This window comes from Ixodes scapularis, unplaced genomic scaffold, assembly GCF_016920785.2.
Source record: "Ixodes scapularis isolate PalLabHiFi unplaced genomic scaffold, ASM1692078v2 PGA_scaffold2__306_contigs__length_199485367, whole genome shotgun sequence".
Taxonomy (NCBI): Eukaryota; Metazoa; Arthropoda; class Arachnida; order Ixodida; family Ixodidae; genus Ixodes; species Ixodes scapularis.
In genome coordinates, this window is record NW_024609857.1 from 49,243,926 (window position 1) to 49,269,337 (window position 25,412).

The 25,412-nt window shown below is 46.9% G+C and overlaps 1 protein-coding gene across 1 annotated transcript; it reads left to right on the forward strand.

Annotated features, from left to right (window-relative positions):
- The first annotated feature begins 6,519 nt into the window (after positions 1-6,519).
- On the forward strand, positions 6,520-15,253 carry LOC8023211 (lysozyme c-1-like). The gene is made up of 5 exons (XM_002399398.5): positions 6,520-6,691; positions 7,786-7,874; positions 11,837-11,897; positions 11,995-12,070; positions 15,045-15,253. Exons 1-5 carry the CDS (start codon positions 6,565-6,567, stop codon positions 15,109-15,111), a joined length of 420 nt encoding a protein of 139 aa, XP_002399439.3. The 5' UTR covers positions 6,520-6,564; the 3' UTR covers positions 15,112-15,253.
- Positions 15,254-25,412: the final 10,159 nt, after the last annotated feature.

The window sequence follows — 25,412 nt, forward strand, 5'->3', positions numbered from 1 at the left end:
TAATGAGACACCGGAAAGCTCATATCTTGAGGCTGTCCTGCGATCGATGCGTGTAGAGCTGGATAGCAGAGAGAATGTGAGCTGTAGCAGAGAGCAGTACACGGAACTAACCGCAACATCTGAAAATACCCAGCGACAGAGATCGATCAAGCGACAACCTCCGAGGAAAGGGGCCTGCTGCTTCCCTCGCAGTTGGTGCCAAGCCCTCAAGCGACGGGTGCCCTCTTTGTTCCTCCGAATTACATGAAGCGCCGCCATGTAACTGCGATTCCGATAGAAGAAAAGAGAAGACGGCTAAGGATCGAAGGAAGGTGTTACAGAAGTGCTAGGCAAGGACACACCCCAAAAAAATGTCGAAATCGGTTCCTTCACTGTGCAAAATGTGGTCGACGCCATACTTCACTTTGTGGTACGTCACCTCCGTCTCAGCAAGGAGCGACTGGCGCTACCGAGCTCCACTCCGTGGCGCCTTTGAATGCCATCAACAAGAACGCCGTAATGTTACAAACGGCCCAAGGACGGACGAGACTGGAAGCGTCTTGCTCGCTGTCTGTTTGATGGAGGCAGCCACCGTTCATTCGTCACTGAGCAGCTCTCACGAGAGCTGAGGTTAGAAGTGATCGGCGAGGAGGAAGTGACCATCTATTCGTTTGGCAGAACAGCCGGTGGAACTACGAGGAAACGTCGGCTAGTGCGACTGTGGTTGCGAAGCCAATACAGCCCTTGAAATAGAAAACATCTGTTCTGACCAGTTGGTCCTTCCCGACAACGTGGTTGATCTTGCTGGCGTGGGAGAGCTTGAATTAGCCGATGTAAACCTTTCACCCTTCCTTAATTCCACGCGGAGCGTTGAAATCCTAGTGAGGGCAGATCACTATTGGAATGTGGTGAGCGGGAAAGTCCGCAAGATACAAGGATCCTTGGTCGAGCTGAAGACGGACTTTGGCTTAACACTGCAGGGCCCAGTTCCCCAGGTTGCTTCTGTGCTGTCCTGCACTACTGTGGCCGTCCTGAACACCGGCGTCGCAATACCGACCTTGAGCCTCTCAAACGAACTTTGAGCCTTCTGGGAGTTGAAAAGCCTCGGAATATCCGTGAACGACTCTCCGCGCGGAAAAAAGGAAGAACAAGTGAGAGAAGATTTCACTTCCTCCTTAACTTTGGTCATGGGCTGTTCTGAGGCAAACCTCCCGTGAAAGCCCCTAAATCGACCCCTAGAGAACGGCAAAGCCGTTGAACTACAGCATCTGGAAAAGTTGGTTCGCCGTTTAAGAAGCAACACCAAAAGACTGATGCAGTACGACTCAGATATCCGTAGCTACCTGAAAGAAAGTTTTGCTGAAAGAGTGCCAGAAGGCGAGGTCTACACCGCTTGGAAACGAATTTACTACATGCCTCATCGTGCTGTTTTTAGACCTGACAGTTCTACGGCTAAGGTCCGCATCGTGTTTGACGCGTCGGCAAAGGCACCGGGCTGTCTGTCCCTCAACGATGCCTTGTCTACGGGACCAAGCCTCATTCCGGATATGTTACAGATGATCATCAACTTCCGACGTCATGCGATTGCCTTCACCCCAGATATTGAGAAGGCCTTCTTACAGATTCTTATCAAGCCGGAGGATCGTGATGCCCTTCGCTTTTTGTGGTACGCACGTTTCCCTACAGAAGACCCCACAAGTTCGGAGACTGAAGCATGACGCGCGTCCCTTTAGGTGCAACGAGCAGCCCTTTCATGCTGGCAGCGACTATCAAACACCACCTTGCCAACGTCTCAGAAGACTTGTCTGAGATTGCAAAAGTACTGGATGATTGCCTTTACGTGGACGACTTGATTGCTGGCACTGAAACGCTGGACGAAGCAACAGACTTTTACAGGGAAGCCCAGCAAACATTGAGCTCAGCAGGAATGAAGCTGAGGAAGTGGAGTTCCAACAGCGAGTCATTGCAACAACAATTTGACGAAGATGGGGTTGGAAACCTCTCCTGTGATACTTCCACACCGAGGTCAGGTGTGACGCGGGTTTTGGGACTTGAGTGGAATAGAGAGAGGGACGAACTGAAGTACTCTTTAGAAAACACGTTGGAGCTTCTGACAATCAACCATGACACAAAACGCTTTCTACTGCAAGCATCAGCGAGAATTTTCCACCCCTCGGCCTCCTCAGCCCAGTGACGATAACAGCCAAGATGTTATTTCAAGAACTTTGGGCATTCGGGCTAGAATGGGACACTCCGCTACCTCCAAGCGTAAATCTGAGATGGAGTAACTGGCTCTGCATCATCTCGGGGACATTTAGATTCCTCGTCGCTATGCTGCATACAGCGGTCAAACTGAGCTGCATGTCTTCACGAACGCTAGCCCCCAGGCCTATGGGACAGTCGCGTATTTGCGTAGTGACTGTGATAACCAGACGACAGTGAGCCTCGTTATGGCCAAGACACGCGTTGCGCCAGTAAAGACCTTGACTCTACCGAGACTGGAACTGATGGGAGCGTTACTGGGAGCTCGACTATGTGCCTACTTAAGGAAGTTCTTAAGTCGGATCTCTCAGAAGTGACGCTTTGGACATACTCTATGATTGCTCTACACTGGGTAACGGCCTGGCTACTCAGTGGAAACCATTCGTGGCGAACCGAGTTATGGAGATTCAACAGAGGACAAAACCCAGCAACTGGAGATACTGCCCTGGAGCTGAGAACCCGGCGGAATTACTAACCCGGGGTTGTCCGGATTGTCTACAGAAGTGTGACCTATGGTGGAAAGGACCAAAGGGGCTGGCAGAGTCACAACACATGTTGGCCTACTATGCCCACTGGTACCCAAGATACTGCAGCCAAGGAAGAAGGAAGGACCTCAGAACTAACGGTGAGCCATACTGCTACGAGCTCCTGTATGCCTGTGGTAAATATCGGAAAGTTTGGGGAGCTGAATTGCCTACAACGAGTCACTGCTTGGGTGCTACGTTTTGTCAATAATTGTAGACACACCAAAGAGAATATCCAGGGTCCACTCAAAACTGAAGACATAGGGGAGGCACGTTTTAGCTTGCTCTGTCAGGTTCAAAGGGAAGCCTTTAAGGGTGAACTAAACCAACTAGAACGAGGCGAACAGTGCAGTGGCTCGTCAGATCTGCGCACTCTGAATGTATTTATAGCTGGCAGAGGGTTGCTGCGACCGAGAGGACCCCCTACAACATTCAGACCTCGGTTATGAGACGGTACATCCTGTCAATTTGGTTTCGATGCACCACTTTGTGGAACTGCTGATCTTTAGCAGACATCGACGGCTGCTACATGCAGGGTGCATGGACACTCTAACTCAGCTGCGCGAGACGTTTTGGATTATACGAGCCCGACAAGTGGTTAAAAAGGCCTTGAGCCGTGGTCTTGTCTGCAAAGGGATGATCAGCAAGAGTGCGACCGAACCAGTCGTGCTGCTGCCACGAGAACGAGTGCTGGAGGCGGGCACTTTTGCGGTCACGGTACTCGACTTCGCCGGACCTGTCCTCAATAAGGACGAAGGCAAGATAAAAAGAAATCATAGATTCTGCCACTGACCTGCGCAGTCACTAGAACAATACATCTAGAGGTGGTGAGTGACTCGTCTACAGGTAGTTTCATTCTGGCATTTCGTGGCTTTCTGGCCCGGCGCGGACCCTGCCACACGATCTACTCTGACAATGCCCTAACTTTCCACCGAGCGTCTGCTGAATTCAGAAAAATATTAAAAAAAAAACAATGAAAGAACACGAGCCACTCAATTACCTGTCCAGTCAAGGCATCAACTGGAAATTCATCGCTCTACGAGCGGCTTGGTGGGGCGGGTTTTGGGAGCGATAGGTTCGATTAGTTAAGACCCCTCTGAAAAAGGTTCTGGGGGTGCAGTTACGTAACCTTTGAAGAGCTGAGCACCATATTGACGGAGATAGAGGCTGTGATCAATTCTCGACCTTTGACCTCCATCTCCTCGCACCCGGACGAACCAGAACCATTGACACCCGCACATTTCCTTGTCGTTAAATGACTGACTTCCTTGCTAACTCGAGGAGGACAGCCTGCGTTGTCATCAGCCAAAGATTTAACTCGCCGTTGGAAGTACCGTGAGACGCTATCGACCACACTATGGAAGCGCTGCCGCCAAGAATACCTCTACACATTAAGGTCATTTCATCACAGCAGACCGGCAGCCTCGAGTACTTTACGGGTGAATGACTTGGTGCTACTGCACGACGACTTCCATCTGCGACAAACCTGGAAACCTGGCCGCGTTGTGCAAGTGTTCCCGGGACGAGACGGCCACGTCCGGTCCTGCTTGGTCCGTTTGTCAGGAGGAACAACCATTAGACGTCCCATTCAACTGTTACATCAACTGGAAGCTCATAACGAATGAGCAATGCTCATTCGGCGGGGAGGATATTAAATATTGAGGACATTTCTTGCTAAATGTGGATGCGTGCCCAACTATACTCTGCTTCACCTTGTGTTGTACCGCACGAAAGGATACAAGCGCGATCTCCTTACTGTAGGGCACATCTCGGCGGCACAAGCTCTTGAGCACCAAGGGCAGCTGCCAACGATATGAGTTCGCGCTTCTAGCCTTCACTGCGGTACAACAGAAGGTGAAACGGAGTATAGGGAGTATTCACTGGACGCCATTTGTGGGTGCTGTATAGAGCGCATGCTCAGAACGAGCTCACATCAATAGGCTGCTAAGACTAGCACTCTTGATGGTGCGGAATGCACGTTGCAAGAGAACAGTGGAAGCTCGCCATCAGCACGCGCTCAGCATTCGTGCACACAGCTATGGCCTCCAGTGCATACTCCCTATACACACCTCACAAGGAAGAGAACAATGAGCATGTGCTAAGAAGAGAAGAGGAAGAAAAGGCTACCGGCGTGAGCAGAGCCCAGTTGGAACCGTTGGTCGGCACGACACCAGCCTTCAAGAGCCCTAGCTGCCATGTCTAAACTGTAAATACGTTGTTTAGACCTCTGTTGTAAACCGGAGTAATCTAAATTTTCGAATAAACACTATCGACGCGCAGTACAGATAAATAGATAAATAGATACAGGGAAGAAATGCGCCTAAAAGTGTCTGCAGACTGTTTTTTGTGCGATGTATTGGCAGTGAGACTGCGGATATATATAAAACGTCCGAAAGCGCGCCTTTCTTCTTGCGTACATCTACGAATAAAACGGCCGTCAACAAAGGCTCGTTCGAGTAATTGCGACTTGAGATAGCGGCGGTAAAAGCGATGGTCACGCTTCTTTCCGTCTCATGGGAAGTAGGACTTTAGATATGTGAGAATTCTGCGGCGTCACTCGCAGAGGGAAGTTAGTGTAGCGGGTGTTAGGATGCACGCACCGACTCAAACGTTTTTGTTTTCTGGCGACGCCAAAATGTTTGTGTTACAACCGTGGAACGGCAAGTCACACTGTAACAGTACGCGTGAAGTTCTAACGCGGAATGTGTTTTATAATCGGCCGAAATCTATCGGAAGACCGTGACCGTCATAATAAAGAACCGGCGCGAAGGACTGTAACGTCACGTGGTACCGTCACGGCGTGTGATGTCACCCGAGCGTCACATGTGACCAGCCCATTCACAACGTGTTCTCTGCTACCATGTCTCTGTCAGCACGATGAAGCTAGCGTAATAATTTTTTTTCTCGATGCTTTTCACCGCCTGATGCACTCCGACTACTATAGATCTATTTTCTATTTATCGGTAAAGTAAAAAAAAAAAAAAAGTAGTACTGAAATGCATGATATTTTTTGGAAAAAAAAGACAGAAAAAGTATATATGTATATATAAAGAGAGAGCGCGTGTACAAGCTCTAATAAAACATGAACAATTAAAAACTAGGCAAAACAACAACAACACCTTTATAATTTGTCATACGATTGTCAATATTTCTCCCGACAAAACGAAGAACCAAGCATATAAAAAAAAAAAAGGCAGATATACGACACGGATATTTACAGAATAAGGTTTCACCCGGGGAGCATAAGCCAACAGGGAAAACCCAAGTCCGTCCGAAATGCAAACACAGAGCAACCAAAATAACGGATGCCTTTTGCACCCGTAATCGCGTAGTACGGGAAGCAGTTACAGAGGAAGGAGTCTTTGCCCCCATCGTTATTTATTTGTACATTCGCCTTTCTCTCACGGCGACTCATTTAGCAATGGGAAAAACCTGGACACCCACCCCAGCGCGAACTTTGTCTCCGACCGGCGGCCGATGCTGTCAGTTTACCGGAGGATGCGGAAATATCTGACGCGTTCACCGGTAAAAGAGGATGCGGGGTACGTATACCACCAAACAAGACCGATAAGCGTCCGCAGACCGGGTCAAAGTGTGTATGTATCTGTGTATGTGTTTGGGAAGGGGGGGGGGGGGGGGGAGGGGCTTTCCGCTGACGACGCGGCACGCAAGAATCGGACTCCGAGAGCAAACAGGAAAACCGGGGGACTCGAATAAGAATATAAATCGCAACGGGTTATAGGATTTCTATCTAGAAGATATTGGGTTCGTTGCTTGTTTCAGTCTTTCGTCCATCACGATGCGCGTTCGCCTGGCACTGCTGGTGTTTGCGCTTCTCGAAGCGTCCGCTGCCAAGAAGTTCACCAGGTGCGAGCTGGCTTCTGCGCTGGTGAGGGGCGGCGTTCCCAAACCGCAGATTCCTGACTGTAAGTCCGATAGCTTAGAACGTGCCGGCAACAGTCGGTGCGGGACGGCCGTTTGCAGTGAAAGGCGCCTTTTTCTTTAACACTTACTAAAGTAACTTTAGCGTTTACGTAGCCGTTACTTGTAGGCGTAGACATTACGTCGATCGTACGTCACTTCTGCTTTACCGCTTGTTCTGCTATGGCGTTCCAGTCACCCCGAAATTGACCAGACAATAGGGAGTTTTTGTACACAGTGCTTCCTCCTCCGTTATGTTCTTCACAACGATGACGCCGACTGCGGTTGCGTGGCGCTAGCCTTTTATGTAGGGTTCCGGATCCTGCAGCATGTTGCGAAGAATGTTGCGGGATGTCGGAAACGCTCTAAGAGAACTCTATAGTGGTGGCCTTTTGTAATGGCTAGTAGACACGACAGGACAAGCTATAAAATAGGTGTGACATTATAAGCGCGACAGGCAGCTTATAGCAGCAATGGTGCGGCGAGCTTTAAACGCCAAACTTATTATAGTCTGTTTTTGCTGCTTGCAGGGGAGACCCTCCTGTCATGTCAAAATACGATTATAGCGAACCGCTTAATTCTGGACTAGAAGCGTACTTCTGTCAAAATGTGTTTTACGTTGTCTGCTTTTCACTTGGCCTCGAGGCAGTTTGAAGTCGGCCCTTGTAGCTATAAGGCAAAGCATTGATGGCGTGAACTACGTGTCCTACATTGTCTTATAAACACAGATGGCCAAAAAAAAAAAAAAAAACATGCGTATGCTTTGAGGATTTTCCAAACAACGTGCGTTACGTATTCTAGAATTACAGAGGTCAAAAGCCTTTTATAAATGTTCATGCATGTATTGTGCCATCTGCTTCAAAGTTATCTAAACTTGTGTTTTTTTTTTTTTGACGGATTGGTTAATTTTATAATCCTCTTTTTAAAATCAAAACATTTTCTCATCTCTCTCTCTCTCTCTCTCTTCACACACACACAAACCTTTATATATATATATGTATATATATATATATATATATATATATATATATATATATATATATATATATATATATATATATATATATATATATATTACGTTTTTTTCGTCATACGACAGGGATCTGCCTGGCTCAAGCTGAAAGTAGCTTGAACTCGAGGGCCACAAACAGGAACAAAAATGGAAGCACCGACTTCGGAATTTTTCAGGTAAGTTGCGCTCCTTTTTCAAGTTAGCCTATTACTCATACCAGAAGGATCCTGATCGTGCCTAGAAAGCTGCAGCAGGGGGGTGCCCCACCCAGGTGGTAGCACGAACTGAGATACTAAGCGCACAACGCAAACATAACACAAACGCGAGCATATAGGGCCTGTGCAATGAAGATTGGTCAACTAGATTTGAGTGAAAAATAGCACCATCTCCGTTTTGAGTGAAAAATAGCAACAACTGATATTTGAATGAAAAATAGCACCAACTCCGTTTTGAGTGAAAAATAAAAAGAACTGATATTTGAATGGAACAGCACGAACTCTGTTTTGAGTGAAAAATACTCTGTGACACGTACCACTGTCGCGTTCACCGTGCCCGAGCTCGAGCGTCAGGGTTTTCGCCGAACTCTGGCGCAGCACTCGTAAGGTGGCAAGGCGTGTCCGTCGGCAAACAAATGATGGCAGAGAACTCTGGACAGCTACCGCCATCTATGAGCGATGGTGGCAAACAGACAACCGGATTGCCGGTTGTCTGCATGGTTGCCGCCGTCGCTCATAGATGGCGGCAATCTCTCCAGCCTTTCCACTCTGGCTTGCCGTCTTGCGGCCGGCCATTCCTTCATTCCCACCATAGTAGAGCTTCGCTGGTCTTCCTTCTTCACCAGAATAAAAAAGCTGATTTCTTTTTTTTTTTTTTTTTTTTTTTGCGGCTTCAGCGATTTGTAGAGGTCGCCACTATTGGGCAGTTATGGCGGTCTGAAGCAGGTCCTGCCGTGTTGTGTGCCAGATCAACAAACAACTCTCGGGTTTCAGCACGCAAGCATTGAACTCAACATGGTTTACCCCAATTTTTATTCAGTATGTTTCAAACAGGCGGCGGCGATGTGTTGGCGTAAGCAAGTCTCCAGAGGTTCGGGGATATGCGATGGAAAGACCATAGAGTTATTATAATCTACGCTAGAGGTTCAACTGGCGCTAGTGTCTATGCGACTTCCGTGACGCAAATTGAAGCAGACAGCAGACCAGTCTACTTTTGCAGTGCTCCTGTGCAATCCTATGGGAAAACGCTCGTGCGTTTTGTCTCTTCGCCCGAAAATAACACGGAACACGTTGGTTATTTGGGTCGTACCGAATAGTGCGTACCTTGATTAACGTTGTAAAAATGTAATTGCTTTAGTTAGCGCATTTTCTTCATAAGTGAACGATGTTTAACTTCGCTACATTTCAGTCCCAGACGTGTGTTCCGCAGCAGGTATACAAAAACAAGCGACGATTCAAAGCAACATTACAATCGAAAGGAATATAGAGTTCGTTCAAGGCTCGCCAGCTTTCCGGTGACGCTTCTATATTGATAATATGCCAGTCCTGTCACTATATGAAAATGACCCCGTCGTTCATGAGCGGATAAAAAATTCAAAACGTAGAGAATAAAGCACATGGGCTATGAAAAGTGTCTCTTGTATTGTTTTCTCTGCCGGGCAGCTTTTATCGGGCACTTGTTCTCAAACATTTCGAGCGTGCGGGTGATTGTTTTAACGAAGCACAAACATCTCAGCTCATAGCAGAAAGAATAAAGCGGTACTACTTATTTAAAGTCGAATATATTGCGTGGCCTTCAATTTATTTTGATCGTACATGCACGGGTAATTACTAATCCAGTTTTGCTGCGTAGTTCTTGCCGTCTCCCTTAATTTTCAGATGCCCTCCGTTCGTTGGGCACGTATATCCCTCATGCTGAAAAGCGCCGGCGTCGTGTTCGCGCTAAGAGTGTCCGACAGTGCACATAAATACACGTACGAAGCCGTTTTAGCACCATTTTTAATGCGACGAATTTGAAATAAAAATACCGTAACTGTCCAATTATTTCGTCGGCCTGACTGAGAAATGTTTCAAGCTACTTAGTACGTACGAATGATTCGGGATATTTGCTCTTATAATCGAGCGCAGGGAGAAAATGCACTAATTTTTTCCCATAGAAATGCATTACCGGAAGTCAATTTTCGACTGGTTGCTGTCTGCTTCAATTTGCGTCAGCACACTAGCGCCACTTGAGCCTCTAGCGTACATTATAATAACTATATGGTAAGGACTACCCACTGTCCTTCGACGGTGCTGATGAACGTCGATAAACGCACAATGCCTGGTTCACGCTGTCGTGTAGGTTGCGTTCAGAGTCACAATATGGGCAACACGCTGCTGACACGACAGTCACGACAGAGTGACCGGGACAACTGTTCCATCGTGCCGGCGGCCGACAACACACAATCACGAAAGCGACAAGAAACGAGAAGAAATCGCGAAGAGACCTGTACCGTCCAGTTCAGTGTCTTCCCGTCATGCGCCAACCAGTTTGCTAAAGACAAGTTTTTACGGCGGAGCTGTTAAGGGCTAGGTTCCCCAGGATCGTGTCGGGTACCAAACAAATGTGGACACAACACACTGGTTGCCGCCGTCGCTCATAGATCGCGGCAACATTTCCAGCCTGTCCACTCTGGCTTGCCGATATTCGGACGGCCATTACTTCATTCCCACCCTAGTACAGCTTCGCTGGTCTTCCTTCTTCACCAGAGTGGAAAGGCAGAAAGTTTTATTGTGTTTTTTTTTTTCTTGCCTTTTAGAAGTGAAGACCGCGCCTGCACAGCTCTGTACACAGGCACCCATATAAGGTTTTGGCTTCATCGCCAAAAAAAAAGTTGTCCCTGAGGATAGCCAGTGTATAGCAGCCAACGTATACCATGCTTAGAAGAAGTCAACTGTTAGCGAGAGTCGTCTGTCAACCTAAAGCCGCGGTCGCCTTGCTAATACGTCACACAAAAGACAGTCATCGTCTGAGGCGTGCTTCTTTCTTGTACAGCGGTCCTGTCATATTGGTCGAATAAGGCCTGTCAGCAGACATGTCCTAAGCATGTGTAAAGCAAACATGCTTAGAACATGAATCATGAGGCGTGTCTGCAGATAGTTCTGCTTTCTTGTCCGCGCCTTCTTTAGTATGAGGTTTGAGCAGTGATACCACGGTTTAAACTTTAACGGGACATTGACAGGGTATTTATACTCGCCAAGGTTTTTATTTGTACATGACATACGTGAGTCCAACTTCTCAGAAAACAATTCGCGACTCGAAATTTGTTTTCTTTCCGCCCGAAAAACCGCCGATCGAGAACTGGCCTGTTCGAGTCGTGCTCACTCTCTTCTCCGTGGTCACGTGCCGTTTTCTATGGTTTAGACACAACCACCAAAGATAATCGAAGTCGTGGGTCATTAAAGGCCCCCCACATTATTAAAAATAGGAAAAAAATAAGACCCATTTTTTGTGACTTCTTAAAAACTGCAAATACGTTCATTGAAAAAAAAAAAGTTGCACAGTCACGTGACTTCTGCGAACTCTCCCCTCTATATTTCTTCTTCCTTCCAGTCCAGTTTGAATTTCGATTTTGAGCAGTTGCCTTTTTTTTTTTACTTTATTAAAATATATGTGAGGCTGTAGAAAAATATTGATTGGGCAGTCTTTTGCCTGACACCATAATAAATCGCCTGGCAAAAGATTTAAAATTTTTTTTTTTGGCGCTGTCAGTGTCCTTTTAATGCTTCCCAAAGAGGGGGGAGGGGTTAGTTTTTCAGCTCACTATTAAAATGCGCTTGCTTATGACTAAGCCCCACTAGAGCGACAAACAGAAACAAACGACAGCGGCAAGCCTCAAACCAGTCTTTCGCGATTTGGCGAGAGTATCTTTGGCAGTCTTGCAATCACTCGTTCCTTACTTCGCGGGCACCCAAAGACTAAACGCCTGCCAAAGGTACAATCGCAAGCATGATGCGTATGCTTAAGGCTTGTCGCTGTCGTTTGTTTCTGTGTATCGCTCTGGTCGGACTCCGGCATTACCAACATCCTAACACTCGGGCCCATTTACGCAAGCTTCGTATTAAAGAGTGGACACTTTAGGAAAACGAATGGCGTTGCGCAGATAAACAACGGCTATTGGTGCAGTCCTGGAAGACACAACCTGTGCAAGGTATCCTGCTCGGGTGAGTAAATCGCAGTCCAAAAGCCATTTGTCGAAGCGTTGTATATTTGACAGAGTTTAATGGTTTTCTCTCTGTTTCTTACGTCTCGTTCTTACAGCCTTGCAGTCGGACAACATAGGGCCGTCCATCAAATGTGCCAGGCAGATCTATAGGAGTTCTGGCTTCAAAGCATGGTACGACATGGCAGTCTACAAAATGCTCCTCTCCCCCCCCCCCCCCCCCCCCCCACCCAACTTCCCAAAAAAAGCAAACATTTTTTTTTTGTTACCATAAATATAAACTACGCATCGCCGAACGCTCAATCTCTACCCAATGTAACGCTTGAGGTCTAAATCAGATACCAAAGGTTCAGCACTAACTGTTGCCTTATTCAAAAAATTATAAGTGGTTTTCTGAAAATTTCAATGGGGGAAAATAGCGGTCTATGGAGCTCTTGAATACATGGAGCTCATGACGCCAGAAACCGAAAACGGGCAAAAATGGGCCCCATTTTCTCCTTGAAAATTTTCAGAAAATTTTGTAACCTTTGTATAAAATATCCGTTCGTGCTGAAACTTTCGCAACTGGTTTGGACCCCTAGTGCTACATTTGGGCGGAGAATGATGGTCCGGCGATGCATATCTAATTTTTGCGGAAAAGAAAACACTGTATTTTTAATTTTTTTTTTTTTTGGGGGGGGGGGGGGGGGAAGGGGGGGGGGTACGTACGCCTTGCACATGGTCTATTAGAGAAAATGAAACTTTGTTTTGCGACACGCAATAATATACTACGCATCGCAGCAAGCTGCAACTACATGTGAATGGCGCGTTTTCAGGAGTGATAGAATGCGAAAGTTTGAGAAGAGGACGGTTACCAGGTTGAGATGATAAAACCAAAAAAGGAGATTTATAATTGAGCCGTCCATCTAGGCCTAATATTCGTCAAATCAATGCATTGGGTTGTGGGCGCCTGTATAATTTATTTCAGCGAAACAACTTGTCAACAAGAAATAAAACAAGATTGTCTTTCTTATTGATAAGATTGTTTTATTGAAGTAAATGCTATAGTCGCCAACAAAGTTATTTCTTAGTCTCACGAGTCACGAGTATTATGCTGGACGTTGGCTCATAAAAAAAATTAGTTTTTCGCCTTTATTTTTTTGGTCCCAGTCGTGTTTTGAAACTTTCGCATTCTATCACCTTGGCAAGCGTCACATTCTCAAGGAGTTTAAGCTTTATGAGATGAGTAGTGCACTTATGGAAGCCGAAAACCAAGGTTTCCTTTTGTCTATATCGGACCCTGTACTTCCCTTCTCCATCTCTTTTCCAATAGACCGACGCGCGGAGCGGCTCTGTTTACCAACACGGCCGGAAGGCCGCGCATGCGCGGAAGCTATGTGGGCAAAAGCGGCCCGGCTCTCCGTGTTTTCGCCATTGCGTTGTGTGGCGTGTGCTCGTTGTTGACGCTGTAGGGACGCTTCTAGCTTTATTTGTGCCTCGTATTTCCTGACAACGTATGTCGCATGCTAATCCCGACTATTTGAGCTCGCTACTCGAGCCTGAACGGCAGTGGTATCGAAACAAACTGTGCGTGGACGGCGTTGCCTTCGAGGATCCGTACGCCACAAACAAGGTTTGCTGGACTTCCGACGTGAAGTTGCTGCCACCGAAATCGACGGCTCGCGCCGTCGTTTTTTAAGTTTGTTTTCGCCAAGCCAGTTCACGGCGGACACGGTGCAGACGTGCAAGTCTCTCGAGGCCTATACGATTACTTCGAGTTGGTTTCCGCCCATGCCGGCGGGATCAGCAGACTGTGGGTCTGCGGAAGTGTATTTATTAATTGATTAAATACACACAGCGTCTTGAAGTCAAGGTGCGATATTTTTCCTACCCCCATGACCACAAGGCATGACAAGCAGTAACACTTTGTCCGTTCTGCAGTCTTGGCAGTAGCACCTTACAAGTAACGGCGTTACCAGGAACGCGTTACCTTTTTTCAGTAGCGTAGTAACCTACTCGTTACTTTTTCGACACAGAAACGAGTAACGTATTTACATTACTATTTCAAGTAACGTTGTTATGTTACTCGTTACTACTTCCCAAGTCTTCAAGAAATTACACAAAATTTTTCCGTGTTTTTAGGCGTCAAGCCATGTAAATTTCTGAGTTTTCTGTGTTTTTCTGTGTGTTTTTTCTTGTGAGTAATTACGTGAAACCGTAAAAAGATACAAAGCAATTATTTTCAGTTTCTGCATCAACATAATGTTTCTTGATATATGAGCTTATGAATAATTGTATCGTCGGAACAGTAAAACGTGTTAAATCATAATTTAAGAAGTAACGCAGAAGTAATATGCGGTACTTTTTATCGGTAGCGGTAACGCGTTCTTTTTATTTTAAGGTTACATAGCTCGGTAACGCGTACCTTTCATTTGCAAGTAACGAGTAAAGTATTTCGTTACTTTTTTTCGGTAACGCCTACAACACTGCTGTTCTGTAGCCGTTCCCCTTCTGCTGGGTAGCACGGGCGTAACGAGCCTCCGACGAGCGCTTGGCCGGTGCTTTGTGCGCGAACACCGTGGGAACAAAATCCGGGTGGTCTCGAACAGACGACGGTTGCCTTACACATAAGCGAGTCCCGGGACGGAGATTGAAATGGAAGACGCACTTGCTTTCAAGAAAGTGCTTACCACACAAACGGTCATTCGCGCGAGGCGACCATACTTTTCGATCCACGGATATTGTCCACCTTCTGTGCCTTTCAGAGTCTGCCGGGAACTTGTGGAAACTCACTCGCTACTTTTTTCGTACCTTTCGGTGCAATTAACGGCAACACAGCTTCGCGGCATGCTGAAATTCTATGACGCCCGTGCAAAACGCGCGCCCTTTTGCCCACACCACCCGGCTCCGGCTAAAAGCTCCGGCGCGATCGCAGCGTCGCCGCAGCTCCGTGACGTCAAGCCCGCGTGTCGGTCTATACGTCCTTTCCATTGTCCCTCTAGTTAAAAAGGCAAGGAACCAACTCAGTAAAGGAAAACAAATGATAGTGTCCTGGGCGTATTGTGATGGAGTTGAAAGGGCGTATGTTACGAAAACGTTGTGACGGTTCATCAAGCATACATATTGTTTATTTCTTCGTACTCATACGGTTGGTTCATCGGTCACGCAGGTACGGATGGAGAAACAAGTGCCGAGGAAAGAACTTGAGCTCGTATGTCAAGGGATGTAGGTACTGATTTCTTCAAGGTCCTTGCGTATCAAAGTTGACCCAAGGCAATGAAGATGATGCGAGCCGCGTCTACCTCTACCTTTACCCACCGTTCTAGTCAGGCCAAGTTGGTGATCAAGTCAACGCTCATTTAGCTAAATCGGCTTGCCTTTACGCCGCTGGATGGCATTTTCTTTGCAACATAAATAAAGCTTATGAATGAGTCAGCTCTTCTTTGTTTCATTTGATTACTTAAATTTCCGGACCCGTAAGCACATTTTGGATAAGCTAGCGGGACTTCCCATCGAAAGATTTCTCCAATGTCATCGGTACAAATTGGTTGTTATAATATTCAAGTTTGAGTTGAAGTCTGCCTGTACTCTGCGAAGAAATGAGAGTCAATGTTCAAAGAGTGACAAACAGTTGCTCATCCTTTTGCACAGATAAACTCTCGTTATTAAATTATGAACATTTAAATATGGAGACTGTCGGTAGGTAGGGGGATCGGGCAAAAAAGTAATCGTGTTGTGTGTATGTTTATACAACAAAGTTAGTCAGCCCGTTGGTGTCTACGCCGTAGGTAAAAAAATTTAGCCAGTGCGGTACCACTGCCACCCTGGGGTCTTTAACGTGCATCACGCAGTAGTGATACACGACCGCAAGCCGGTACGATGCACATCCAGATCGAAACGGGCAATACTGGGGATTGAAAGGATCGGAACAGGAAGGCAGTCTGCGCGCTTTGTGGTAGCGACTGAGCCACTGGAGGCACTGAAAATCGAAGCCAATAGATCGAACTACAACTCATGTGTTTTCGTAAGTGGACGCTAGAAGTTCATTATATAATTTAATCTCTTCAGTTATGTCGTATCTTATTTATGGGGTTTTGGGTAACCACACCAATTATTAAAGGCTGGACTTTATGAAGCGCAATACGACCGCGGGAAACCGACGATCTTTGCCCGGGGCAGGTTCGTCTTGCATGCGTCGCAAACAGCCACTGTTCTGACAACTCGCGCAAAGCGAACGCCGCTGGGCGGACATGCTTTTGTTTAAAGAAATATCTATATATCCTGAATTGATGGGGACCAGACAAACAGCAGATCAAACAATGCTTCGCAGTTTACCAAGGGACAGCCAACAACTTTGGTCAACTGAACAAGCATGTTAACTTCGTCCTGCTCCTCCGCTATCTCTTGTTTCAACAGCGACCTTACAGTCCAGGTTAAAACCTGAAGCTCGAAACCTAGAAGCACATTTATCGAAAAGTTTAACGTATTACGTTTTAATTTTTTTTTTTTTTGCAACCTGAACTTACGAAAAGTTAACATGAATGGTAAAAGTTTCGCGTTTAATTTTTATTCAATATATTACAGAAATTTCCGAAAAATCTTTGAACACAGGGAAAAATAGCAGTCTATGGACTTATTTTTCTCTGCGTTCCAGAAAGTGGTCGTACGAGGTGCGGAAATGCAACAAGTAACGCGAACTGAGACGCTTTTCCGGGAGGATGTGAAGATGTACAGGTGTGAAGATATGCTGGTTGGGCCCACCCCCCCTAAAATGCTCAAAGGCCGCTCACTGAAATGTTGACGTCATCGCAGTGAGATCGAGCGCAGAAAAGGCAGACACAAGTGCTTCGTCCGCGTAAAGCTTTGCAACGCGTCCCATCAGACCATCGAAGGACGCTTGACGTCGGGCTCGGACCCAATTGCTGAGTCATCCTATAGCGTGATGGCGTAGGGAGACTGTTCACAGGCTTTGAATGGCATTGGCCCAATCCTAGATTTATTATAATGTACGCTAGAGGTTCAGCTGACTCTAGTGTGCTGTCGCAAAGTGAAGCAGACAGCAACCAGTCGAAAATTGACTTCCGGTAATGCATTTCTATGGGAAAATGGGAGTGCATTTTCTCCCTGCGCTTGGTTATAAAAGCGAATATCCCAAATAATTCGAACCTGCTAGGTAGCTTGGAACATTTCCCAGTCAGGCAGACGAAATATATTGGTCAGTTACGGGCCTTTTTTTCCTCCAAATTCATTGCAAAAAAAAAAAAAAAAAGTGCTAAAACGGTTTTGTACATGTATTGACGTGCACTGGTAAACACTGTTCGCGCGAACACGTCGTCGGCACTTTTCAGCCTGGGGGATATACGTGCCAAACGAACGGAGAACATCTGGAAACCACGAAAGACGGCAAGAAGTACAAAGCAACACTGGATCAGTAACTGCCTCCGCATGCATACAGTCAAAATAAATTGAAGGCCACGTAATATAGTCCGATTTTCAATAAGTTAGTAATGTTTTATTCTTTCTGCCCTGTGCGAAGATGCCTTTTCTACGTTCAAAACATCACCCGCACGCTTGAAATCTTTGATAACAAGTGCCTGATAAAAGCTGTCCGGCATTTAAAAGAGACGGCTTTCATAGCCAACGTACTTTATTATTTAAGTTTTGAATGTTTTTAACCGCTCGTAAAGATGCAAGACGAGGTCATTTTCGTATAGTTACTGACAGGACTGGCATAGTAGCAATATATAAACGCCACTGGAATGCTGGCGAACCTTGACCACACTCTACATTCCTTTAGGTTGTTATTTTGCTTAGAATCGTTTCTTGCACTCCTGCTGTGAAACACAGGTTTGGACCTGAAATATAACGAAGTTAAACATCGTTCATTGATGAAGAAAAATGATGTAACTAAAGCAATTACACTTTTACAATGTTAATAAAGGTACATACTATTCGGTACGAGCCAAGCAACAAAAGTGTTTTATGTTATTTTCTGGCGAAGAGACAAAATGCACGCGTGTTTTTCATGGGAATGCACAGGGGCATCGCAAAAGTAGACTAGTTGCTGTCTGCTTCAATTTGCGTCTCGGAAGTAGCATAGACACCAGAGCCAGTTGAACCTCTAGCGTACATGATATTACCTATATGAGCCCAACCTACAGAAGAACGACATAGATCCAGGATCTTCAAAGCGATCACGTTTAACGAACCAATTTTACCAAACATTAGACGCATGTTCGACACCACCATAACCCAGCATATTCGCTTCATGAAGTTCAGATATTTCTTTTTTTTTAAATTTTAAACAAAGCACTTGTATTACGAAAAGGCCATAAACCCTTTTCGAATGACTGTCCTGGTTGGCAGCTGTGGAATCACTGCACAATGGCGGACTCAGACGTCAAGGTCACGGCATACTTTATTCGTTCGGTTGGATTAGAAGGCAAGACCACACCCACAGAGAAAGGTCATGAGCGCAGTGACGTTGCACTTTCGAGGCTGTTTAACTGGCTCGTCAGTTGCTAGCGTTCGACGCGCTCCGACGCTATCTGATGGAATGACTCGCGCACGTTCCGTTCCAGGATGACAGTTGTTCCGCCATAATACGATGGTTTGGACCTTCTAATAATTGGCACGTGACTTCCGAAAGAGGTACATTTCGTACAAACGAGTATATCCGAATTATTGTGAAATAAACGAAACGTTTAAAAGGCACTGGCTAACTTTTCATCTACAGAGTGTCAAAAAAAAAAAAAAATTCAGGTTTTTTTTTTTTTCTAATTGCAAGACCAAACTAGGCATCGCTGAACGCTCATTCTCCGCCCAAAGGTAGCGCTAGAGGTTACAACCAGATGCCAAAGTTTCAGCCCGAGATGATAACTTAATCACAAGTTATAAGTGATTTTTTTAAAAATTTCAATGGGAAAATGGCGGCCGACGAAGTTTTCGAATACATGGGGATCTATGGACACCAGAAACCGAAAACGGGCAAAAATGGGCTTCATTTTCCCATTGAAATTTTCAGAAAATCACTTATCACTTTTGAATAAGGTATCGCATCGGGCTGAAACTTTGGCACCTGGGAGCTCTAGCGCTATCTTTGGGTGGAGAATGAGCGTTCGGCGATACCTAGTTTATTTTCGCGGTGAAAAAAAACCCTGTACATTTTTTTTGTGACACGCTGTACATCGGGGACACCCAGGACGTCCACTGGAGGTGACTATAGCCTCCCGTTGTCTACACCACAAAACACGTTTGGTGAATCGGATCGGTCGCGTTGCTTGCGTCCGACCAGTCGTAGACGGAAGACGGAGAATAATATATGGGCGGCGCGCCTTTCTTTAGTCGTGATTGCTTGCCTTTTGTTATAGACGCTTTCTGGCAGCTGTGCATGGACGCCGCCATAACCGACCTTCGGTTTTTGCTTTCTCTTATTTCGTTCGCTTCTCTCCATCATTGCCACAGTATAGGACAGGTTATTCCCACTTTAGGTGCTACTGCGTCCTTCTCCCCATGGCGTAGGCCTTTGTGGAGGCTGGTCAGTGGCTCGTCATCTCGGTGAGACAAGAGAAGGTCGGTAATGGCGGCTTATACCCCTGTTACACGGGCACACTTAACCGCGGTTAACTCTGCTTAACTGCTGTTTCGCGGCACCACAGATACCGCACTATACTCTCTGACAGCTATATCAGAAGAAGTGAAGAGCGCGCGCGCACTGCTTCGATAGCTGCTCAAGATGCTCAAGTGCACGTTCGCCCATAGCTTTGACTGCATAGCCGCAGAATGTTGTCCGCAAGTATTGTGCGCTATCTGCGGCTTAGCTTAACTGCAGTTAAATGTGCCCGTGTAACAATTGTATTAGTCTGGCGCGTGTTTAACGCGTCTACTCCACCAATGAAGCCAGTCAAAAAGCACTCAAGGTGCGTCGTCGTGGTGCATTGTGCGGATGCGTTGTGCGTGACTGAGTTACCCGCACGCGCACAACGATGGCAAGCGCAAAGACTTTTGACGCCGCTCGATTGGCTTCGATCATCGCATTGTAACGTCTGCTTCAGTGGGAGATCGTTCCGACAACCCCGATGACAATACCCGACATAACGCCGAAGCCTGTGCGCGTGCATCGTATCGTTATCGGATGTATCGGAACAATCTACTGAAACTCCCAGATGTGAAACGGGAGTATATATGGATTGCAATTAAGGAGTAAAAGTATGCAGGTGAGCTGGTCAAAAAACATCATAATCTAGACCCCGAGACAAGGAGAAATAAAATAACAGACAAGACTCAAAACCCTTCCAAAAAGGGCGCCTGACCGGTTTTATTTTCAGTGTTCATGCGTATGGCGCATGATTTGCTCGTTTTACGAAGCGACGAACATGCACGTGCTGGGCTGAGGACTTGTAAATATTAGAATCAACGCTCATCCCTGCCCGTTTTGACCTGGATGAGCATCGTACTGGCGTGCGGTCGTGTATCACTACGGCGTGATGCACGTTAAAGGGCCCTGCAAGGACTTTTTTTAACTGGTTTTTAGTTTGCATCGAACCTGAGCGCACTGAACGTAACTTAATGAAACTATTTTTTCTCGAGTTTCACTTTATTTTAAGAGTTAGAGGCAAATTATAATGATAAAAACAAGCAAAAAGGCTCGAGGTACACCTAAGCAATCCTTATGAGTTGTGAATGCGAAAGCACGCAAGCCGCTCGTCCGCTCCCTTTTTCGTCTGCTGCGTACCTTTCGTCCCAGGGGAGCACACGCGCCGGTCGCCTCGTGTGCTCCCCTGGTGACCTTGGACGCTCCGCGCTGATGGATACACAGCGCCATATGGGGTGAGCGGTCGTGGAAACTAACGAGCGCTGCGGCCAATGAGAGCCCCGTCGACGCGCGTCAGCCAATGGAACCGAAGGAAACTATCTGCAGTTTTCGCACTTCAGACTGATGACGTCAGACCGCTTTATGAGATAGTTAATACTTTCGCATTAAAATGCCCTCCTTCAAGACGTCCTTGGTCGCTGGAGTGGCTGTGAACTAGAAGAGGGGTAGTGAGCTCAGCGAGCGTTCAAGTCTGCCGCACTCCGTGTCGACGGCTCGAGAGGGCGCCACTAAAACGTGTTCTAAATAGGCTGTATAAAGTGGGCAGCCAAAGCGGCTCGCATTGCAATTGATGCGCGATTAAACACTAATTAAGCATGACTCTTTTGGCCACAAACGACTGCAAACATTGGGTGAAGATCAGTTCAGAACAGGAGCCACTTCGTGCTGCCATACCGCCAAACCAGCTCGCCGACGGCCCTCGGAACCGGTCGGATACTCGAGCCCGTTAGAGTGCCTCAATGTTGCTTGCCGGCTGCGCCTTGAGCCAGCAACATTGAGGCACTCTAGAGCCCGTATGACCGCAGCGCCGCCGAGTACATCCGGGACCTTTCTACGCTTGCCGGTCGTCGGTGCCTGATCCCAATACCCCTTTCTAGTATGCGCCGCGTTTTCCACCACTTGGTGGCGGGTATGTCGACGGGTCATTTCTTGTTTCCGTATTTTATAAACTGCATTTGTTTCTTTTCTTATCTAAAATAGTGAACAAAAACTACTTTCATAAATGATTGAAACGGTTCGCGCCAATTATATTTTGTGTTTCGACTAAAAAGAAGCTTTTAGCGGCTCTGACCAGTAGTAAACCCAGGACCAAAGACTTCCCATATTGCGCGCTTATGGCACCGCGGGTCGCCCCCGTAGGTGGAGGAGGTTTCCGCGTCGTCGGGTTAAAATATGACAGTGATATTTAGTTACTCTCCCCATTGCCGCTGGCTTGCCCGAACCCCAAGAGATGTGAAAACTTCAGAAAAGGTAGACGACTAAATATGATTGTAGGGCCCTTATAAAGACCCCGGGATAGCGGTTGTACTGCACTGGCTAAATTTCTCATCTACAGCTGGGAGACTCGTCGCCGTTGAGGCAGACGAAGTTTTAGACTGCATAAACATACACAGACCCCAATCTTTTTTTTTTAATATTGGGATGGTGCCTATTATGTTTACCCCTAAGCTGAGACTGCAGCCAAAGCTACAAGCGCGAGATAGCCGCGCGCTATTTCTGGCGCGAGTGATCGTTCTGCGGAAGAACACTTCAAAGCAGAGACCTTGAGCTCTCGTGCTTGTGGCATTGACTCCAGTCTCAGCTTAAAGGGGTACGGAAACCAAATTCTGAAGCTCATTTCTTTGTTTCAACACGACGCAGGTAGCAGCACAACCACAGAAACATAAATATTGCGCTAGAAAACGCAAGAAAACATATTTTAAAGTGAATTAAACGATAATCAAAAACCACCTGGTAGTTGGTTATGAAGCTTCAATGGAATGTCGTGACGACAACATGCCTCTGAAAGCAGCGCCGCAGCGGTATGTCCGCTCACTGGAATAGATTGCCTAGGCCTGAACGCAATACCGAGGCGTCTTGGTGGAAAGAGCCAAAACGAAGTGAGCCACCTTGGTTTCAGCTCTCGCGCGACGTGCAAACGCGTGCTTCGGTTGTTCTCAGGTTTGGTGCGCGTGCTGGCCCCGCGATCTCTACAGCCCTTGGGTACTTCGACAAAGCGAGATTGTAACGCGTTGATGCCTCCAAGTGGCAAAACTCGTCACTACGGTACGCTTGGTCGTCCGAGGCATGATGACGTCAAGACGTCTGCCGGATCTCCCGAGATGCATCGCGCTCCTCCATGGCTGATTTTGAAGCGCTCGCCAAAATCGCGGCATTTAGAGCATAAAATATAGCCATCTGCTCAAAATACGACCGTGCGATTATTCATTACAGGCTTAGCTGATCATATTGAACTCATTTCTTGATGTTTTCTCTATATTTCAAGTTTCGATTCCGTATCCCTTTAACGGAGTATAGACAAGACTATGGTGCCTTCATGTGCGCTTTGCTTAGGGTGGAGACATCTGGCCATTTTGTTCCCACTTTTAGATTTATTTTTTGTTCAGAAGCGCGTGAAAGTGCGTGTCCCTGCACGAGTCTGTGGCGCTGACGACATTTTGTTCTCGTCGATTTCTTTGTATTTTCCCCGTGAGCGCGTGCTGTCGGCACCGGGTAATACAAAGGGTGGCATCACTCTAAACCACCGTGCTCTAAACAGAAGGTCATTGAGGCACCCTAGACAAGACGACCCCGACGCACGCTTATTTTAGCTCATTCTACCCCGACGCGCGCTCTGTACGTGGTGGTTAATTTTTTTAAGAACTTATCTCGCGCAACTGAATATCTTCAGTACAAGCAATAGACCTCTTGCTAAATTACCCAAGCATCAAAGAGAATGCAGGGATTTGTGTTCCACACGCCAAACGTGCTGGCCTCAGCAGTAGTAACTTTTCTAAAACAAATGCCTAAAACAAATTCCATCTTGCAAGCGCGTTCGTCAACGCTTTATTTTGGTTATTTACTTCGAATCTTTTATACAGGGAAGGCGTGCGCGTGTGGCGCGTGGAACAGCAATCCCAGCGCTCTCCTTGATGCTTGGTAATTTAGCATTATGTCTAGTTATTATAAGAGATTGCTTTAATATTTTAAGACCAAAGCCAGAAAGAAAGAGAGAAAGAGAAGAGAGAATGTACAAAATTAAGTGTTCAGAATGTCCATTGCTTGGTATATATCAAGACCGTTTGATCTTCCAGTTGCTCCTGCACAAGCCAGGCACTCCAGTAAGTGAGAGGGGGGCTAGGGAGGAATCGAGTAGATACAACAACCGGGCAGTGTAGAAAGCAGTGTTCTAGATTGGCGTAAACCGGGGGGGGGGGGGGGGGGGGGGGGGGTCAGTTAGGTTAGTAGAGATCGGAACGGCATAGAATGTAGTAGAGCCTAGAGTTAGAAGGGTATTTGGATCTTTCTACGGATGTGTGTTGGCGTCACATCGAGGTCTGGGGTTGGGCCAAGGTATACGCGTTGCTGAGAGTTTCGGAGCTGTTTGTTGTGGGATTTTAATTAACATTTGTAGATTAAAGCCTCATCGCTGGTCTGGGGGCTAGGGCAGGGGATTACAGGTGCCCGGATATGCATTTCGCGTGCGAGTTGATGGGCCAGCTCATTACGTGGAACCTCTGCACGACCTGAGTCCCATCGAATGTTGACTGAGGATTGGTGAAGTGTGAGTAGAGCTGCCTCGAAGTCTTCTCGGAGATCTGGAGGAACTTTACGCTGTAGCAAGGCCCTAATGGGAGCCAGTGAGTCCGTATAGATAGTATAATCTGATGTGCAAAGCAGTTGGACTAATTCTTGAATAGCGTGTTGATGGGAACTAATTCTAGTGTGATGACAATGGGAAAAGGGGAGGGGGGGGGGGGGGGCGCTCCAAGATGGACCACTGGGGCGAACTCGGAGGGTTGGAGATTGTGGTGTGTAGATTGCGTATTACGCAGTTCCCGTGGCTCCTGTCTCGGAGACGGACGCCTGGACGCCTCAGAATAAGCTACGATTTGTGTGTGAAAAAATGGGTTGCGATTGCCGGGTTACGCTCTCCTGCGTCCGTTGTCTATGTCCGGGGACATGCGGCGAGGCAAAGAGGCAAAGCGCAGATTTGAGGGTAGGGGTTGGGTAGGTATATGGAAGAAAATGTTGATAAGAGAAAGTCCTTCCTGCTCCAGGATCCATCTACCCTGCGGTGTTCCCGAGTTGCGGGCTATTTGTCGATCCTGGTGTAGGTGCAGGAGAGGTGGGAGTACCATGGCGGGAGTACCGTGGCGGGAGTATCTGGTTGAAGGTGGAGATTGAGAGGTTCAGGGAGGCCTTGTATAGACTGTTCAATGCTGATGGGAGTTTCGTAAATTGTTGTGTTCTGAGTGTAAAATATGATATAAAACAAATAATTTGATTGAGAGTTATTGCATGAACTAGTTGGCTCGCTTGTTTTTCATTGAGACCCGCGTGCTTCTTGACCACTCTGCCTGCCAGAAAAGTAACCGAGTGTCATGTGTTTATGGGTGAGCTGAAGTTGGCATGGTGTGTCCTCTTCTGTAAATGCATGCCTAGAATTTTACATAAGGAGACTCTCGGGATGGGTTGTTGGCCGATGTGTAGAGACATGTGATGAATAACAGAGCGCTGGTACTGGGTCTGTGCAAGAAGAAGCAGTTCTGATTTGTCTGGGGCAGGTTGAAGGCCTGCTTGTGCGAGGTATTCACTTATGTTGTCCAGTCCCTGCTGCAGAGTTGACTCTATTTCCCCAGGTGACCCGTGGGTGCACCAGAGGGTGAGGTCGTCCGCGTTGATGATGTGTGACAGATGGGGGATTTGTTGGAAGCGACAGGCCAGCTGGGCCGTACCGAGATTAAATATGGTAGGGGATGCACCGCCCATTGTGGGGTGCCGCGTGTGAGCGTGATTGATGGGGACGTCTCATCAGCTGTACGAAAGCTGGCTTCACTACCGAAGAGGCCAAAACGTTCTGCTCGCGGAACTACAATCCAAGCCATTGTAATCATTTTGTACAAAAAAAAAGTAAGCAATTACCACGTGGTGTACGACGTTTGGTTGCCCCGGTGATTCTAT